The sequence below is a fragment of the Nycticebus coucang genome, chromosome 8 (genome assembly GCF_027406575.1).
Source record: "Nycticebus coucang isolate mNycCou1 chromosome 8, mNycCou1.pri, whole genome shotgun sequence".
Classification (NCBI taxonomy): Eukaryota; Metazoa; Chordata; class Mammalia; order Primates; family Lorisidae; genus Nycticebus; species Nycticebus coucang.
Window position 1 is genome coordinate 118618661 of NC_069787.1, and position 21650 is coordinate 118640310.

Here is a 21650-nt window from a genome sequence, read left to right on the forward strand (position 1 = left end):
AAGTTGTTAACTTCCTCTCTTTCCGTTCTCTTGAGGAAGGCTTGCAGTGCTATACGTTTCCCTCTTAGGACTGCCTTTGCAGTATCCCAGAGGTTCTGATAATTCATGGCTTCATTGTCGTTTTCTTCCAAAAATTTGGCAATTTTCTTTTGATATCATCTCTGACCCAGCTATCATTCAGCATAAGGTTATTTAACTTCCATGTTTTTGTATGAGTATGCAGATTCCTGTTGTTACTGAGTTCAACTTTTATTCCATGGTAGTCCGAGAAGATGCAAGGAATAATTTCTATTCCTTTAAATTTACTGAGGTTAGACTTGTGACCTAAAATGTGATTGATTTTGGAGTATGTTTCGTGGGCTGATGAGAGTATTCAGTTTTGTTGGGATGAAATGTTCTATAGATGTCTGCTAAATCCAAATGTTGGATGGTTTGGTTGAAATCTAAAATTTCTTTGCTCAGCTTCTTATTGGAGGATCTATCCAACGCCAAAGGAGTGTTGAAATCTCCAACTATTATGGAGCTGGAGGAAATCAAGTTGCTCATGTCTGTTAGAGTTTCTCTTATAAATTGAGGTGCATTCTGGTTGGGTGCATAGATATTAATAATTGAAATCTCATCATATTGAGTATTACCCTTAACAAATATGAAGTGACCATTCTTATCGTTCTTTACTTTTGTTGGTTTAAAGCCTATTGTATCTGCAAATAAAATTGCGACACCTGCTTTTTTTCTGATTACCATTTGCCTGAAATATGGATGACCGTCCTTTCACCCTGAGTCTGTATTTTTCTTTTAAGTTAATATGTGACTCTTGTATGCAACAAATATTTGGCCTGAGTTTTTGTATCCAGTCAGCTAACCTGTGCCTTTTTAGAGGACAGTTTAAGCCATTCACATTAATGGAGAATATTTATAAGTCTGGTAAAATTTTGGGTAGCAAGTTTTTTGAAAGTCCAGTGGACATTTTTAATCCTTTTGCCACTGTGGAAGTTGAAGTTTGATCAAAAGTTTTTGAGTGAGTTTACTTTTGTGGTAGAGGATTGGGCTGGTCATTATGGAGGATAGGTCTGAGAATATCCTGTAGAGCTGGTTTTGTTATGGAAAATTTCTTCAACATATGAATGTCATTAAAGTGTTTAATTTCTCCATCATAAATGAAACTCAGTTTAGCTAGATACAGGATCTGGAGTTTAAAGTTATTTTGCTTTAGGAAAGTAAAAGTCGATGACCACCCTCTTCTGACTTGAACGGTTTCCGCATTAAGATCTGCAGTCATTCTAATATTCTTCCCTTTGTAGGTAATGGATTCCTTACATCTAGCTGCTTTCAGAATTTTCTCCTTCATATTAACTTTAGTTAGTGAATTATGATATGCCTGGGGGATGTGTTTCGGGACTGAGTTGTGCTGGGGTTCTGGAACTGTTTGCTATCTGAATTTCTGAATCTCTTGGCATGTCTAAAAAATTCTCTTTCATAATTTCATGGATAAGGGCCTCTGTGCCTTGTGAGGCCACTTCATCACTTTCGGGTATTCTAATGAGGCGGATATTAGTCTTCTTCGAATTATCCCAGAGCTCTCTAAGAGAATGATTCATTTTTGTTCTCCATTTCTCTTCCTCTTTGAGAGTTTGGGAGCATTCAAAGGCTTTGTCTTCAATATCAGAAATCCTTTTTTCTGTTTGCTCCATTCTGTTACTGAGGGATTCTACTGTATTTTTCAGATCTTTGAGGGCTGCAAATTCTTGCTTCAGTATGTCAAAATCTTTGGTGGTTTTGTCTTTAAATTCGTTAAATTCTTGAGACAACTTTTGAATTTCTCCTCGAATTTTGCCACCTGAGTAGATGCCCGGCCTCCTCTGGTTGCCCAGGGAAACAGAGGGTGTGGCTTCAGACTATCCAGGAGTGAGCCCTATTGTTGCTAATAGATGGCTGCTGCTCTGCACCTTGGGGCACCACCTCTCCAGTTTGGTTCCCTCTCAGCCGAATGTCCTCTCCTCACTCCTGTGCCCCAGAGTCAGCACTGACCAGCTGCAGTTTAGGCCCTGTCTATACCCCTTGAGAAATCACCCTAGAATCTGGACTTCTGGGGGAACAGGCCTCCAGACCTCAGAGTGAGAGTGGAGGGGAGTGCTGGGAGCTCAGAGGTGCAGGTTGAGAATATATTCAGTTTTATACAGTTTTATGCCTGGCAGGAGAATGCCATGGCATCCTAGTAGGGGAGGTAGGTCCAGTTTTTAGAGGGTCTTTCCCATGTAGTGTAGTGGGAGAACCTTTGATCTCTTCTCATTTGTTTGTGGGGCACTCCGAGCCATTTTCATGGGGGAAGGGACTCCCATCTGCTTGGTTATGGATCTTGTACCTTTTGTTTGTATCCTTGGGGGTCGCGGCTCGCCTCAGCGGGGTTGATGTGCGTTCATCAACCTTCTCTCTTGGTGTAGCTCAAATCCACCAGGTTACTTGCTAAATTTCTGTCCTTTAACTCTCCTTCTGGATGGGAGCCTCTGTGGAAAGCTGGCTTTAGTCCGCCATCTTGTCTCCGCCCCCTCTACTTAAATGTTTCTAATTACCAGATCTCTCTTAAAAATGGGTCCAGGACTTTGAGGATGTAAGAGTAAATGAATCTCTCACATTTGGATTTGATTTTACTTAAATTAAATGTTATTGCCTCAAAATGCAATTTGCTTAGAATAACGCTTTTTGAATTTTAGTAATCATTTTTGAAGTTATGGTGAAGAATTATGCATATTCCTTTAATGTTCATATTTGGAAAAGAAAGCTTACTTTCTAATGTTTTCAAAATTATAAATTTAATGTCACTGAGCATAAACTTAAAGAGATTAACTGGAAAATTTGCCTATACATTTATTAAATTAGCAGATCAAATATACTGCTTAAGCAAATTTTATTAAAAAAAGTATACCTGTTTTTTATGTTAGTATGTTATTTGTCATGAGGTATTTGTTTTCTTGAAAATTGATTTATATAGAAGTATTCATGTTAGAAGTAAATATGATCATTTGAGTTTCTTTCCATCATCCACAAGATAACTGTTATCAATATTTAGCTTAACACTTTTTTTCTATACATCTTAATATTATTGAGCTTCTGTAAAGATATTTTTATTCAGATATTTTTGCTAAACTTTTTAACCTAAATATTTTCCATGTTACTAAACATTTTGGGCATGATAGTTGCTTCATAAGCGGCTTTGCACTATTGTATCCTGTAACTGTATGGTATTTTGCTTTGGAGATCCCTATGATTACCTTGTTTCCATTTTCTCCATTTTATAAATGCAGCCAGAAGCACTTTGTGCACAACTTTTTTGTATAAAACTTTTACTGTATTTTTTTTTTTTTTTGAGACAGCATCTCACTCAGTTGCTCTATGCTAGACTGCCATGGCATTAGCCTAGCTCACAGCAACCTCAATCTCCTGGGTGCCTCACCCTCCCAAGTAGCGGGAACTCCAGATGCCCACCACAATGCCTGGCTAAGTTTTCTATTTTTAGTTTTGATGGGGGTGGGGGAGTGTCTCTCTTGCTCAAGCTGGTCTCAAACTCCTGAGCTCAAGTAATCCACGCACCGTGGCCTCCCAGGGTGCGAGGATTACAGGCATGAGCCACCACACTCAGCCACTTTCTTCTTTATTCAGAAGAATAAATAAATTACTAGATCAAAGAATAAAAATATTTGTCAATCTCTAGTGTCATCATTTTTTTTTCCCCAAAAAGGGTTGCATTGATTTACACTACTCTTAGAAGTGGAATTCCTTGAATAAAAACAAGTCTACCTCAATGACAGGCAAAATGTTATATCTTGTTATTTTAATTTTTATGGATTTGTTTATAAGCCTATTGAGATGTTAAGAGAATTAGCTCTTTTATTTTCTTATGTACTGTCTTATATTCAATAAAGTTCTCAAAGGTAAAGAAGAAGGCTGCACTTTTCCTGGCTATGTTGTGGAGGAGAAGGGATCTATGGATATATGTTTTCCTATTCATTTAGGTCCTCTTTCATTCCTTTTAACAATGTTTCATAGTTTTTGTAGAATATGTTTTGCATATCTTTCGTTACATTTAATCCTAAGCATTTTTGTTTCATTTCATTATAAATAGAATTGTTACCTTATTTTTGAATTATTCATTGCTAGCATCCACGAACATGATTGCTGATTGCTTTTTATGTATCCATCTTACACATTTGTGATATAGTTCAACATGTGCGTCTGTCTTCCATATTTCTGGCAAATTGGCAGATGGATTAGGCGTCATGATCAACCCCAGGTTGTTTCTGCTCAGAGTAGGTGGGATTGTGTTGTTTCATCAGAAGACCCCACTGACTGTTTCTTGCTCCTTTTTGGAAGCAATCATTAATGCTTAGTGCCTGGACCAATTAACTTGGGTGGTTGAGAGTGATGCCCCTGTAATTGCATCATTTCTTGTTCATGTGTTAGCTGTAGTGATTTTATAATGGACCTTTTTCTCTCATACACTTTAAGGTTGCTCAGTTGTATAGTTCATATGGGAAAGTCAGGATAGATTCTTGGTCCTCTTCTATCTTTATAAATGGTTTTCAAGCCAATTTATAAAGATAGAAAGATAGAATTGCTGGTTTGAAGGTGTTGTTGATTCACTTTTGAAATATCATTATGAATCCATTGATTAAACATTTTTGATGGGCTTTGATCTATTGCAATTCTTCTCCACATTAAAGCTAAAACTGTTCCACCTCCATATTAAACTGAACCTCTTTAAGTTGGCTCCTGAATTCTTTTGACATAACCATTATAGGACCTGACAGCTTCCTTGCTATTTGGTAAGACCAGGTATTCTAGGCTTAACTATTACATTTCTTGCCCTGGAATCATTTTTCAAGAAGTTCTAGTTACAGGTTGAAATGATATTTCAAAATCATAGTCTAGACACCAGAAACTGTACTGCTCAAGGTTGGTTATTGCACATCATTTGTAGGCTTCTTTAGTTGATAAAGCTAAAAAATTTTATGTGTATATGCCCACAAAGAGTTATATTTAAGGACTAAGTACTCTATGATTATGTAAGTGCTGTTATAAGTGCTTTTTTCCTCCAAGAAAAGGACAGTTAAACTTGGTTTATTTCCTATGAGAAAGTTCTGCCCAGCTTCTCCGAGCACCCTCTGGCCTCCTGTTTTTATTTGTGCTCCTAAAAGACTCATATTAAGGTTTTTCCTCACATTTCCAGGTAGCCTATTCTGAAAGTATAAAGTCATAGAAACAAGTGATTGTGAAAAATTTTGCCATCTGTATAAGAGCAAAATTATTTTTACTTAAATTGTAGTTTTAAAACTACAAATGGGCACTGTAAGTGCTTAGACTCTAGATACTTTGAGATAAACTTACTTTATTATAGAATATTTGTTTTGTTCAAAGTATTCCAGCATTTTTTCTACCCTTTTTTTTCTTCTGATTTAGGGGTCTTTCAAAAATAGCTATGTAATCTTTAAAAACACTACTTTATAAACATACAATAAGATAACACATAAAGGAATTAGATAATTCTGGGGGGCCACACTGATCATTCTCTTCTATGTGGTACTTGAGTTTTCCTTTTGTATGTAAAGTTCTTTTGATGAAAACTACTTTGGCCTAAACAAGCCTCAGGTATATGATATATTTAATATGCATTTATTTTTCTTTTGTACAGTTATGTGTTTATGCAAAGGATGGTTTATGAAACAAAGTCATTTGTTTCCCTTTATGCAAGTCCTAACCTGATAATTAATAACAGGTTTTTTTCAAACAAGAAAGAAAACCATTTTGAATTAAAACTCTTAAAGTAGTCCTTCTAGTATTTAGGTTTCATTTAAAGATTATTTGTTAAAACAAGTCACATTAAATGGGACCCTCTGCAGAATAACCATCCTTTCGATGAATCTATGGTGAAAACCACAGTCCTGGTCTTTTCTCCTTAAGACACGGAATGTTGTTAAGATCCTAAAATTATCATAAACAGGTGATATATATACCTTAATTTCTGACACAAACTGGGCTACCTTGAATGATTTGTTAAAACTCCCAGGTATATTTTTTATATTAAAATCAATACTTGTGGTGTGGCAGATGGGCAGAAATCTAAATGTGTAGGGCATGCCCAACTGCATCACAGACAGCCTTATGGAAGAGATATTTTTAAGAGAAAATATAACTAGTCCACAAAATATACAGTCTGCAAACATCAAGTACAAAGCTTCCCTTTACAGTTCTTTTAACACTTCTTAAACGTATTGCTAATTTTTGTTTGTTCTACCTCTTATAATTTCAAAGGGCAAAAGCCTTACATGATTTGGTTCTTTAGAATTCTTCCAAATGAGTGTTCTTTCTTTTTTCCTGGAAATATTTAAGTAGGTTATTAATTCTTTACCCATCAGCTTATTTAGGAATTGGCTATTATTAGATACTTGTATGTAACCTCTGATTCTCTCCATTTTAAAATAGGATGAATGTATAAAAATTTTGGCCTATGTGGCACTTATTTTCTTTAGGTCATGTTTGTTGTTTTGGATTTTGTTGTTGTTGTTATTGTTTGCTTTTAATTTGCTCAATAAAAGGGATGTAAGCCTTAGTTTCTGGGATAATTTCATTTCATTCATTCTGGTAAGGGAAATTACATTTCACCAGGGAACTTGAGTAGTTTTTTTTTTTTTTTTTTTTTGAGACAGAGTGTCACTTTGTCTCCCTTGGTAGAGTGCTGTGGCATCATAGCTCACAGCAACCTCATACTCTTGGGTTTAAGTGATTCTCTTGCCTCAGCTTCCCAAGTAGCTGGGACTACAGGCCAACCACAATGCCCGGCTATTTTTAGAGATGGGGTCTCAGAACTCTTGCTCAGGCTGGACTTGAGCCTGGGAGCTCGAGGCCTGCCTTGGCCTCCCAGAGTGCTAGGATTATAGGAATCAGCCACCATGCCCGGCCTTAAGATTTACAAATTAATTATTAAACCAAGAAAGCTTATAGATAATAAAGAAAAGAAAACAAATAATTGAATAGAAAATTGATCTTCAAATATACATGTAGTCTGCTCTTACAAAGAAGCACTACATGGTTTCTTTTGTGGATAACACAGGTTTTTTAAATTATCAAAAAAGAATCTCACTCAAGAGCTTGTTTTGTGTGTATGTGTGCTTTTTTTTTTTTTTAATTGTTGGGGATTCATTGAGGGTACAATAAACCAGATTACACTGATTGCATTTGTTAGGCAAAATCCTCTTGCAATCGTGTCTTGCCCCCAAAAGGTGTGGCACACACCAAGGCCCCACCCCTTCCCTCCTTCCCTCTCTCTGCTCTTCCTTTCTCCACCCCTCCCTCCCTCTTTCTCTCTCTGATCTCCCCTTCCCCACCCCCACCGTGTACTTAATTGTCATTAATTGTTCTGATATCAAAATTGAGTACATAGGATTCATGCTTCTCCAGTCTTGTGATTCTTTACTAAGAATAATGTCTTCCACTTCCATCCAAGTTAATACAAAGGCTGTAAAGTCTCTATTTTTTTTAATGGCTGAATAGTATTCCATGGTATACATATACCACAGCTTGTTAATCCATTCCTGGGTTGGTAGGCATTTAGGCTGTTGCTACGTTTTGGTGATCGTAAATTGAGCTGCAATAAACAGTCTAGTACAAGTGTCCTTATGATAAAAGGATTTTTTTCCCTCTGGGTAGGTGCCCAGTAATAGGACTACAGGATCAAATGGGAGGTCTAGCTTGAGTGCTTTGAGGTTTCTCTATACTTCCTTCCAAAAAGGTTGTACTAGTTTGCAGTCCCACCAGCAGTGTCAAAGTGTTCCCTTCTCTCCGCATCCACGCCGGCATCTGTGGTTTTGAGATTTTGTGATGTGGGCCATTCTCGCTGGGGTTAGGTGGTATCTCAGGGTGGTTTTGATTTGCATTTCTCTAATACATAGGGATGATGAACATTTTTTCATGTTTGTTAGCCATTCATCTATTTTCTTTAGAGAAGGTTCTATTGCAGTTTTGTTTTTGGCTGGGGCTGGTTTTGAACCCGCCACCTCTGGTGTATGAGGCCAGCACCCTACTCCATTGAGCCATAGGCACCACCCTGTGTGCTTTTTTTATACTTTTGAAAAAATTTCAAATCTGAAAGGACTGGAGTTCTTAATATTTATTACTCACTGCTGTATTTATTTTCAGTCTAAGTCAAGATTATAACCATTTCTTATAAATATTCATTATTTAAAAACAATCTATGACTTATATATAATCTTTTTTTGAGTGACAAATTAAGATTATAATTCAAAACCAGAATAGTAAAACTATCAATCTGTCTTTTACCCAGAAGGCTACTAGACAAGGTCAATTATTTGTCCTTTCACTTCATAAAAGAAGGTATGGAAAGATTGAAGTGATTCGGATATTTTAAGTAGCAAATCAGAAGGATGTGCTATTGGTTGCTAGAGTAATATTACTGACAATAAAAATATCAATAGTGGTAAAGCTTAGAATGCAGTTACCAGTCATGACTCTAAAAGGGGCATATGGGGGACATACAATTTTTTTAAATAGAACTATTTAATAATAAACTCTTCCCATGAAGCCCAGGTTCCCTACTTGTTTCTGATGATGATTCTAAGAGGCATATGCAGCAGATCCAAACATGAAAAACTTTACCTTTATTGAAATTTCGGAAAACTCCCATCATAGAGTGGTGCTGCTACATGGAGAATCACTGTTTAAGTTAAGTAATGAAATTAAACAAATGAATAGAATTGAGAAAAGTTCAACAAATTATTATTGTATTTTTCTATTTCAACCTGTCTTTTTCTAAACTTCATTTGCTTCTAAATTATTCGAGAACCTTTTAAAGCCATGTGAAATAGAGTGAGCAAATGTAACTTATGAGGGTTAGGCAAACAGAAATAAAACATGAAAATTTAACAAGGGACAAATACTCAGATTAATAGAAAAAAAAATGCTAAAATGGTTAGGCTGCAATTTTGGCTTTCTAGTTTTCTCCTCCCTAGTTTTCTGACAACTAACATGGGAAAAAATATAATCAGTTACAAATTACACAGTGACTAGTTAAAAGAAAACTATTTAGGTAACTTAGAGATTGAAGAAGTTATCTAGTGGACTAGCCTCAGGGAGCATTTGAAGAGCACGTGACTTCTTAGTTAAAGAAAGATGATGAATTTCCAGGATTTTTTGGTAAATAAAGCAGTACCAGGTGTCACAGAATTTGCCAAGGTATTGTGGCCAGGCCTCTGGGGGTAAATCAGACTTGTGGATACTTGTGAAAAGATTGTGTGTGTGAGAGGGGAAAAGTCTGTGGATTGGGTACTGACATGTCAAAATTCACATGTACATCCAAGTCTGTGCACTAGATGATGTCTCAAAATCTGTTGCTCCTCATTAAACTCTGTCTTAATGTGAATATTACTAGACCATTTCATGATGTACATGAAGGATAATGTTATTAAGCACTGCTTACTATATGAATATATACTATTCCTTCCTTTCTCCCCTGATTTCTAAACCAATTGAAAAATTACACACAGAATTCAAGTAAATGAACATAAAAACATTACCCTTATTTCTAATAAAGGCTTTTGTGAATCTATGTTTAGGTGTTGTTGGTAGTGTCATTCTTGAGTTAGAGAGATTAGCCCAGGTGTAGAGGATGGTGTACTGACCGATCATATACCTCTTCCCTGTGCACCTTGCCCCTTGGAAAAGCAGAGCAGGGTAGAACTCACCAGGACGCAAAAGGACCTTGGAAGGGCCATGTGTACAGACAACAGATGGCAAGTGAAAATTCAGTGGGCTGGGCCTAGTTTTTCTTTCTCTAAATACCAATTGGCAAAGTCATCTTCCCACCTCTGGAGAGAGTGACAAGAGATTAAGACAGAATGTGGCATGTGGATTCAGGTCTCTCTGCGAGGAAATGCAATAGGAAATAAAATTCCCATGTGACATTCACGAAGGACAGCTTTTTCCATGTTCGTAGTTATAACAATTCTTGTTGCTTTTAATTATGTGGAATATATTGACATTTATGTCTTCCTTTCAGAGATGACAGCTTTTGACTTCCTGAACAGATGGACAGCAAACAAACTTGACGCTGTTGTTGTAAGTGTAGAGTAAGAGTGCGATTTTTACCTTTACTTGTTGGAGGTTTGATTGCCGAATCAAGTCAGCTATGTTGACATATAATTTTTAAAAATTAATATACTTTACTTGTTACCATTGCAACATAGACAGCTTCTCAGAGAGGTGCAGTATCCTATGACTTTCCTGTGATTGTGTGAATCTCTGAGTTATTTTTAAATACCATTGCTCTAGTCACATAAAACTCAGGTCTTGTAAGGCTTTACTTAGGCCCCACATAACATAGCTGGACTGGGAAGTAAATTAGCCATTATACATTTGGGATGTTGGATTGTATTTGCATCAGTAAGAAACATTTAATTTCAGAATAATTTTTGTTGGAAGTGATGTAGGCAGTGAAAGTTGAGACTACCTGAGAGTTTTAAGCCTCCCTCAGGAAAAGTGATCATAAGACTTTGACTTTGGATTTTGCCAAAACATACCAGATTGTTTTAGATAGGTTTAGTATTTTTTTCTCACCCTGTTATACAGTGCTCTGGAATCTGAAGTCCAGAATGCATAGTGAAATTCATGAACCACAGGGGGAAATTGTTTTTCTCCTACCTCTTCCCTAGTCCCTAATAACAAAAAACTAGACTTCTAATCCAATAATCCATATAGGACTCAATATAGTTTTTTGATTTTATTTATTTGTTTATATTTTTTTAAACCTAGAAAGCCACAGAGGTTTAGAGATAAAACGAAGTGAGGATATGATGAGCTAAGAAAGTGTTTGCTATTATAGTTATGTTTATTCACAAAAAATCAAGAAGAATATCCTGTTTTTAGGAATATTTCTAACTAAGGCCATTCTCCTTTTCACCATCATAGCTTTTTGAAGTAATGTAAATCTTATTATTATCAATCTGTTTTAATATAATGGCATAAGCCTGGCTTATATAATCTATCTAATCTTTATAATTTTTGTTGTTCTTTGCCCCTCAAAGTCTAAATCCTCTCATTCTAAGTAAAGATACAACATCTTTTTGATGTATACCTATTATTTAGGATTTTCTAGATAGTTTATAATAAAATTCTAAGAACATTATCACCCATATTTAATGTTAAGTATAGATATTTACAAAATTTAGCATTTGGAAGTCCAAAAGGAGTTAGCTCTGAGAACAGGCTAGTAGAGGTATTTTCCTGTTTTATTGGTCCTCATATATTGGGGAAATATCCATTTGCACCCATTAAAACAATGACGTGATAATTTCCCTTAAAAATGAATTTATCAGAGATAAACAAGCTCCCTACCATATTTAAATTATATTTCAAAAATTTTATCTAGAATTAATTGCTGGTCATTATCCTTGATGAAGTGTATGCATCGAAGGGAGGGGGGTGGGGCCTTGGTGTGTGTCACACTTTATGGGGGCAAGACATGATTGCAAGAGGGACTTTGCCTAACAATTGCAATCAATGTAACCTGGCTTATTGTACCCCCAACGAATCCCCAACAATGAAAAAAAAAAAATAGAACATTTGCCTAGAACATGTGCTAATATCTGCTGCCTTCGAAAACACATGGTGCTTTTTTAACAAGGACTTTTAAAAAGGTTTACATCACTAATTACATTGAGAATATGATACAAGCTATAAAGCATTTCCAGTAGAAAATACTGTTAAGCTAAAAACTTTGCTTACCATCTTGACAGAGTTCATTACATGCCTCTGACTGCTCACCGACAAGGCCATCCATTGACCTTAAGTCCAAGATTGGGAAAACTTTATATGCTGATTTTTATTTGAATCAAGAGGTGGTAGAAAACTCAGGCTTGATTTTTAGAAGAGTGAATAATAAGGTTTGATATGAAATTGCATCTACTTGGTATTTGAAAGCTAGATGGACAGATATAACCATAAATGCTTTATTGTTCTTTTTTTTAAAGCTATAGACTAGCTCCTCAACACCACTTTCCTGCTGCATTTGAAGATGCCATTGGTGTAGTCAGATTTTTTTCTACAGGATAAAATCCTTACAAAATATGGAGTGGATCCCACCCGAATCTGTATTTCAGGTGACAGTGCTGGGGGAAGTTTAGCAGCAGCAGTAACTCAACAGGTACATCATATATGTCTTTACGGTGGGGGCTGGGGATTGAAGCTTATTTTTTTCTTGTAGATATTCAGTTCTTCCAGCATCATTCATTGAAAGGACTATCCTGTCCCAGTGAATTACAGAGCATTCAAGGAAACATTCATTTGACCTTAATGTGACAATTTCTCTATTTATCTGTTCCACTTTGTTCGTTCTTTTTAAAAAAATGTTTCTAGTACTTCATATCTTTGCTATAAAATATTAGAATATCTTGTCAATTAAAAAAATAATGTTTAATTAGATTTTGATTAGGATTTCATTGGACCTATAGATTTGGGGAAGACTGACATCTTAATAGAGACTTTACGTATTTCATGTTTACATGGATGGAGCTGGAACATATTCTTCTTAGTAAAGTATCTCAAGAATGGAAGAAAAAGTATCCAACGTACTCAGCCCTACTATGAAACTAATTTATGGCTTTCATATGAAAGCTATAACCCAGTTATAACCTAAGAATACGGGCAAGGGGGAGAGGGAGGGGTGGGGGGAGGATGGGCAGAGGGAGGGTGATTGGTGGGATTACACCTACAGTGCATCTTACAAGGGTACATGTGAAACTTAGTAAATGTAGAATATAAATGTCTTAACACAATAACTAAGAAAATGCCAGGAAGGCTATGTTAACCAGTGTGATGAAAATATGTCAAATGATCTATAAAACCAGTGTATGCACCCCATGATCACATTAATGTACACAGCTATGATTTAATAATAATAATAATGAGACTTCCAATTAATATATGTGGCACAACTCATGTTTTATTAGGTCCTTTTAAGTTTCTCAGGATTTTGATTCTATTTTCAGTGTAAAAGTCATACACGTCTTAAATTTATTTGTGAGTTGTTTTGTGAAAATTTTAAGTAAAATAATATTTTTCACGTGTTTACTGATAGCATGTAGAAATATAATTGCTTTTTATATTGGCCTTTTACCATCTTATCCTCAATAAATTCACTTGCAATTTTAGTAGGTTTCCTAAGATTTTTATAAACCATCATTTCATCACCAATTATAAACAGTTTTAATTCCTCCATTCTTATCATGTGTATTTTTCCTACCTTTTCTTGGTTGGTACACTGCCTAGGGCCTCCTATAACATATTTGATATAACTGCACTGCTTTGGATTTCAGGAAGGAAATTATTCAATATTTCATCAACCAATATGGCATTAATTGAAGGCTTTCCAGAGTTAACTTTTATCATACTGAGGGAGTAATTTCTATTGGTAGGTTGCTGATGCTTTTGCATAAAGGAGTATTGAATTTTTCAAATGTTCCTAATGCATCTATTCAGATGATCATGTGATTTTTTTCCCTCTTATTCATTTAATCTGGTAAATTATGCCAATTGACTTTCAAATGTTAAGTTACACTTACATTCTAGGCATGAGCCTCACATTGTCATGATAAATTAAAATTTTTATGTATTGCTGGTATCCATTGCTAGATTATTAAAGAGTGTATGTTTTTGAGAGCTTGATCTCTATTTTTTAAAGCTCTGTCAAATATAGATAGAAGGATTATATTAACTTCATTAAATACTTTGGGAATCATTCAAACTTCTCTATTTTCTTTTTTCTCTTTTGAAATTTTGTTTTTTTCTAAACAAAATTTAGACATTTGATATGCACAATGTGATGCTTTGATATTCATATACATTATGAAATGATCACTATAAACAAGTTACCTAACGTATTCATTACCTCACTTATTTTCCACTGTTTTGTGTATGATGAGAACATTTAAAATGTACTTTTTTAGCAAATTCCAACTATAGAATAAGGTATGATTAAGTATAGTCACCATGCTGTACATTCGATCTCCAGAATTTATTTGTTCTGCATAATGGAAACTTTACACCCCTAGACTAACATTTCCTCGTTTTCCCCACCCTCTCTATCACCTTGCAACGAGACCCTCAGCTCTTGACAACAGCCATTCTGCTCTCTGCTTCTGTGAAGTTGACTGTTTTTGATTCCTTATAGAAGTGAGATTATGTGGTATTTTTGTCTGTGCCTGACTTTTTTCACTTAGCATATTGATCTCCTGGTTTATCAATGTTGGTCATACCAATGACAGGACTTCCTTCTTTTTGAGGGCTGGATAATATTCCATTGTGGGTGGCATGCACATGTATAGATGAACATACACACCACCTTTCTTTCATTTGATAGTTAACAGGCATTTGCATGATTCCACATCTCGGCTACAGTGAATAATGCTGCAATGAATATGCATGTTCATTACCAATTTTGTTGCCTTTAGATATCTACCTAGAAGTGATATCACTAGATATGGTAGTTCTGTTTTTTAATTTCTTGAGGAAACTAAAAAAAAAATCGTGTTTGCAATAATGGCTGTGTCAATTTACATTCCCACCAACAGTGTGCAAGGGGTCCCTTTATTCTACATTCTTACCAACACTTTTTACCATTTGTCTTTTTTTATTATTAAATCATAGCTGTGTATATTAATACAATTATGGGATACAATGTGCTGGTTTTATTTACAATTTGAAATACTTCCATCAAACTGGTTAACATAGCATTCACTGAATTTTCTAAGTTATTGTATTAAGACATTTATATTCTACACTTAGTAGATTTAACCTGTACCTTTGTAAAATGCACTATAGGTGTGGTCCCACCAATTACCCTCCCTCCACCGACCCTTCCACCTCCCCTCCCTTTCCTCTCTCCCCTTCTTCTTGGGCTATAGTTGGGTTGTAGCTTTCATATGAAAGTGTGGGTGTTTATAAATTGGTTTCATAGTAGGTCTGAGTACATTGGATACTTTTTCTTCCATTCTTGAGATACTTTGCTAAGAAGAATATGTTCCAGCTCCATCCATGTAAACATGAAAGAGGTAAAGTCTCCATCTTTTTTAAGGCTGCATAATATTCCATGGTGTACATATACCACAATTTATTGATCCATTCATGGTTCTGTGGGCACTTGGGCTTCTTCCATGATTTAACAATTATGAATTGGGCTGCAATAAACATTCTGGTACAAATATCTTTGTTAAAGTGTGATTTTTGGTCTTCTGGATATATACCTAGTAGAGGAATTGTAGGATCAAATGGCAGGCCTATTTTTAGTTCTGTAAATGTTCTCCAAACATCTTTCCAAAAGGAACGTATTAGTTTGCATTCCCACCAGCAGTGTAGAAGTGTTCCCTTTTCTCCACATCCATGCCAAAATCTCTGGTTTTGGGATTTTGTGATGTGGGCAAATCTTACTAGAGTTAGACGATATCTCAAAGTAGTTTTGATTTGCATTTCTCTGATGATTAAGGATAATAAGCATTTTTTCATGTGTCTGTAGGCCATGAGCCTGTCTTCTTCAGAGAAGTTTCTCTTCAAGTCCGTTGTCCACACTGAGATGGGATCACTTGTTCTTTTTTTGCTAATACGCTTGAGTTCTCTGTACATTCTGGTAATTAAACCTTTGTCAGAGACATAACCTGCACAAATATTCTCTCATTCTGAGAGCTGTCTGCTTGCTTTACTTACTGTGTTCTTGGCTGTGCAGAAGCTTTTTAATTTGATCAGGTCCCAGTAGTGTATTTTTGGTGTTGCTTCAATTACCTGAGGGGTCCTCCTCATAAAATATTCTCCCAGGCCTATTTCTTCAAGAGTTTTCCCTGCACTTTCTTCTAGTATTTTTATAGCTTCATGTCTTGAGTTTAAATCTTTAATCCAGTGAGAGTCTATCTTAGTTAATGGTGAAAGGTGTGGATCCAGTTTCAGTCTTCTACAGGTCACCAGCCAGTTCACCCAGCACCATTTGTTAAATAGGGAATCTTTTCCCCACTGAATGTTTTTAATTGGCTTGTCAAAGATCAAATAATGGTAAATACCTGGGTTCATGTCTTGGTTCTCTATTTTGTTCTATACATCTACCTTTCTGTTTTTGTGCCAGTACCATGCAGTTTTGATCACTATCGATTTATGGTATAGTCTGAGGTCTGGTAGCGTGATTCCTCCTGCTTTGTTTTTATTTCTGAGTAATGTCTTGTCTATTTAAGGATTTTTCTGGTTCCATATAAAATGAAGTATTATTTTTTCGAGATATTTAAAGTATGACAGTGGAGCTTTTATAGGGATTGCATTAAAATTGTATATTGCTTTGGGTAGTATGGACATTTTTACAATGTTGATTCTTCCAAGCCATGAGCATGGTATGTTTTTCCATTTGTTAACATCTTCAGCTATTTCTTTTCTTAGCATTTCATTGTTCTCTTTATAGAGATCTTTCATGTCCTTTGTTAGGTAAATTTAAATATTTCATCTTCTTTGGCACTACTGTGAACCGAATAGAGTCCTTGACTGTTTTTTCAGGTTGGCTATTGTTAGTATATATAAAAGCTACAGATTTATGAGTGTTGATTTTGTAACCTGAGACACTGCTGTATTCCTTGATCACTTCTTAGAGTTTTGTAGTAGAATCCCTGGTGTTTTCCAGATATACAATTATATCATCTGTGAAGAGTGAAAATTTGATCTCTTTTCACCCTACATGGATACCCTTGATCACCTTTTCTTGCCTGATTGTGATGGGTATGTCTTCCATTACAATTTTAAAAAGCAGTGGAGACAATGGGCAACCTTGTCTGGTTCCTGATCTGAGTGGAAATGATTTCAATTTGACTCCATTCAATACAATATTGGCTCTGGGTTTGCTGTAGATGATCTCTATCAGTTTAAGAAATGTCCCTTCTATACGCATTTTCTTCAATATTCTGATCATGAAAGGATGCTGGATATTATCAAAAGCTTTTTCTGCATCAATTGAGAGAATCATATGGTCTTTGTTTTTATTTTGTTTATGTGATGAATTATATTTATAGATTTATGTATCTTGAACCAGCCTTGAAACCGTGGCATAAAACCCACTTGATCATGGTCTATAATTGTTTGATGTGTTGCTAGATTCTGTTTGCTAGGATCTCATTGAATATTTCTACATCAATATTCCTTTTTTTTTTTAATTTTTAAACTATTTTTTTTTATTAAATCATAACTGTATACATTGATATGATCATGGGGCATCATACACTCGCTTCATAAACCATTTGACACATTTTTATCACAGTGGTTAACATAGCCTTTCTGGTGTTATCTCAGTTACTGTGCCAAAACATTTACATTCTACATTTACCAAGTTTCGCAAATACCCCTGTAAGATGCACCACAGGTGTGATCCCACCCACCCCCCCTTCCCACTTCCCCCTATTGTTAAGTTGTAGCTGGGTTATAGCTTTCATGTGAGAGTCCCAAATTAGTTTCATAGTAGGGCTGTGTACATTGGGTACTTTTTCTTCCATTCTTGGGATACTTTACTAAGAAGAATAAGTTCCAGCTCCATCCATGTAAACATGAAAGAGGTAAAGTCTCCATCTTTCTTTAAGGCTGCATAGTATTCCATGGTATACATATACCACAATTTATTAATCCATTCGTGGATCGATGGGCACTTGGGCTTTTTCCATGACTTAGCTATTATGAATTGGGCTGCAATAAACATTCTGGTACAAATATCTTTGTTATGTTGTGATTTTTGGTCTTCTGGGTATATGCCCAGCAGAGGGATTACAGGATTGAATGGCAGATCTATTTTTAGATCTCTGAGTGTTCTCCATATATCTTTCCAAAAGGAATGTATTAATTTGCATTCCCACCAGCAGTGCAGAAGTGTTCCCTTTTCTCCGCATCCACGCCAACATCTCTGGTCTTGAGATTTTGTGATATAGGCTAGTCTCATTGGAGTTAGATGATATCTCAAAGTAGTTTTGATTTGCATTTCTCTGATGATTAAAGATGATGAGCATTTTTTCATATGTCTGAAGGCCTTGCGCCTGTCTTCTTCAGAGAAGTTTCTCTTCAAATCCCTTGCCCAGCCTGCGATGGGATCCCTTGTTTTTTTCTTGCTGATGCGTTTAAGTTCTCTGTGGATTCTGGTTATTAAACCTTTGTCAGAGATATACCCTGCAAATATCTTCTCCCATTCTGAGGGCTGTCTGCTTGCTCTGCTTACTGTGTTCTTAGCTGTGCAGAAGCTTTTCAGTTTGATCAAGTCCCAGTAGTGTATTTTTGAAGCTGCTTCAATTGCCCGGGGGGTTCTCCTCATGAAATACTCACCCAGACCAATTTCTTCAAGGGTTTTCCCTGCATTCTCCTCTAGTATTTTTATAGTTTCATGTTTTAAGTTTAAATCTTTAATCCAGTGAGAGTCTATCTTAGTTAATGGTGAAAGGTGTGGGTCCAATTTCAGTCTTCTGCAGGTTGCCAGCCAGTTCAGCCAGCACCATTTGTTAAATAGGGAATCTTTTCCCCACTGAATGTTTTTAATTGGCTTGTCAAAAATCAAATAGCGGTAAGTAGCTGGATTCATCTCTTGGTTCTCTATTCTGTTCCAGATATCTACTTCTCTGTTTTTGTGCCAATACCATGCTGTTTTGATCACTATTGATTTGTAGTAAAGTCTGAGGTCTGGTAGTGTGATTCCTCCTGTTTTGTTTTTATTTCTGAGTAATGTCTTGGCTATTCGAGGTTTTTTCTGATTCCATATAAAATGAAGTAATGTTTTTTCAAGATCTTTAAAATATGACAGTGGAGCTTTAATACGGAGTGCGTTGAAATTATATATTGCTTTGGGTAGTATGGACATTTTGATAATGTTGATTCTTCCCAGCCATGAGCATGGTATGTTTTTCCATTTGTTAACATTTTCAGCTATTTCTTTTCTTAGAGTTTCATAGTTCTCTTTATAGAGATCTTTCACGTCTTTTGTTAGGTATATTCCCAAATATTTCATCTTCTTTGGCACTACTGTGAATGGGATAGAGTCCTTAACTGCTTTTTCAATTTGACTGTTGTTGGTGTATATAAAGGCTACCGATTTATGAATGTTGATTTTGTAACCTGAGACGCTGCTGTATTCCTTGATCACTTCTAGGAGTTTTGTAGTAGAGTCCCTAGTGTTTTCCAGATACACAATCATATCATCTGCAAAGAGCGAGAGTTTGATCTCTTCTGACCCTATATGGATACCCTTGATCGCCTTTTCTTCCCTAATTGCGGTGGCTAAAACTTCCATTACAATGTTGAAAAGCAATGGAGACAATAGGCAGCCTTGTCTGGTTCCTGATCTGAGTGGAAATGATTCCAATTTAACTCCATTCAATATGATATTGGCTGTGGGTTTGCTGTAGATAGCCTCTATCAGTTTAAGAAAAGTCCCTTCTAGACCAATTTTCTTGAGTGTTCTGGTCATGAAGGGATGCTGGATATTATCAAAAGCTTTTTCTGCATCAATTGAGAGAATCATATGGTCTTTGTTTTTTAATTTGTTTATGTGCTGAATTACATTTATAGATTTACGTATATTGAACCAGCCTTGAGACCCTGGGATAAAACCAACTTGGTCATGATGTATAATTTGTTTGATGTGTTGCTGGATTCTGTTTGTTAGGATCTTGTTGAATATTTTTGCATCTATATTCATTAGTGATATTGGTCTATAATTTTCTTTTCTTGTTGGGTCTTTTCCTGGTTTGGGGATCAGGGTGATGTTTGCTTCATAGAACGTGTTGGGTAGTCTTCCTTCTTTTTCTACATTTTGGAACAGGTTGAGTAATATAGGTACCAATTCCTCTTTAAAGGTTTGGTAGAATTCTGACGTGAAACCATCTGGTCCCGGGCTTTTCTTTTTAGGGAGGTTTTGTATAGTTGATGCTATTTCTGAACTTGATATGGGTCTATTCAACATTTCCACTTGATTCTGGTTAAGTCTTGGAAGGTGGCGCGCTTCCAAGTATCGGTCTATTTCCTTCAGATTTTCATATTTCTGAGAATAAAGTTTCTTGTAATATTCATTAAGGATTTTTTTGATTTCTGATGAGTCTGTGGTTATTTCGTCTTTGTTGTTTCTGATTGATGATATTAGAGATTTTACTCTTTTTTTCCTGATTAGGTTGGCCAGAAGTTTATCTATTTTATTGACCTTTTCAAAAAACCAGCTTTTTGATTTATTGATCTGTTGTATTATTCTTTTGTTTTCAATTTCATTTAGTTCTGCTCTAATTTTGGTTATTTCTTTTCTTCTACTGGGTTTGGGGTTGGAATGTTCTTCCTTTTCCAGTTGCGTGAGATGTCCCATTAAGTTGTTAACTTCCTCTCTTTCTGTTCTCTTGAGGAAGGCTTGCAGTGCTATAAATTTCCCTCTTAGAACTGCCTTTGCAGTGTCCCAGAGGTTCTGATAGTTTGTGTCTTCATTGTCGTTTTGTTCCAAAAAATTGGTGATTTGTTTCTTCATCTCATCTCTGACCCAGCTATCATTCAGCATAAGGTTATTTAACTTCCATGTTTTTGTATGGGTATGCAGATTCCTGTTGTTACTCAATTCAAGTTTTATTCCATGATGGTCCGAGAAGATGCATGGAATAATTTCTATTCCTTTAAATTTACTGAGGTTAGACTTGTGACCTAAAATGTGGTCAATTTTGGAGTAAGTTCCGTGGGCTGATGAGAAGTATGTGTATTCAGTTTTGTTGGGATGAAATGTTCTGTAGATGTCTACTAAATCTAAATATTGGATGGTTAGGTTTAAATCTAAGATTTCTTTGCTCAGCTTCTTTCTGGAGGATCGATCCAACACTGCCAAGGGAGTGTTGAAATCTCCGACGATTATGGAGCTGGAGGAAATCAAGTTGCTCATGTCTGTTAGAGTTTCTCTTATAAATTGAGGTGCATTCTGGTTGGGTGCATAGATATTAATAATTGAGATCTCATCATATTGAGTATTACCCTTAACAAATATGAAGTGACCATTCTTGTCCTTCCTTACTTTTGATGGTTTCAAGCCTACTGTATCTGCAAATAAAATTGCAACACCTGCTTTTTTCTGATTACCATTTGCCTGAAATATGGATGACCATCCTTTCACCTTGAGTCTGTATTTGTCTTTTAAGTTGAGATGTGACTCTTGTATGCAACAAATATCTGGCTTGAGTTTTTGTATCCAGTCAGCTAACCTATGTCTCTTTAGAGGACAGTTTAAGCCATTCACATTGATGGAGAGTATTGATAAGTCTGGTGGAATTTTGGGTATCGAGTTTTTCAAAGGTCCAGTGGACATTTTTAATCCTTTCACCAGTGTGGAAGTTGGAGTTTGATCCGAAGTTTCTGAGTGAGTTTACTTTTGTGGTATAGGATTGGGTTGGTCATTGTGGAGGATAGGTCTGAGAACATCCTGAAGAGCTGGTTTACTTATGGCAAATTTTTTCAACATATGAATGTCATTGAAGTATTTAATTTCTCCATCATAGATGAAACTCAGTTTAGCTGGATACAAGATCCTGGGTTGAAAGTTTTTTTGCTTTAGGAGATTAAAAGTTGAT

At 35.9% G+C, this 21650-nt stretch overlaps 1 protein-coding gene across 1 annotated transcript in view; it reads left to right on the forward strand.

Moving 5' to 3' along the window:
• AADACL2 (arylacetamide deacetylase like 2) overlaps positions 1-21650 on the forward strand; it is a 75492-nt gene that overhangs the window by 26870 nt on the left and 26972 nt on the right. The window contains 3 exon segments of the mRNA XM_053598851.1: positions 10067-10136; positions 12036-12099; positions 12101-12208. Coding sequence (XP_053454826.1) covers positions 10067-10136; positions 12036-12099; positions 12101-12208 — 242 coding nt within the window.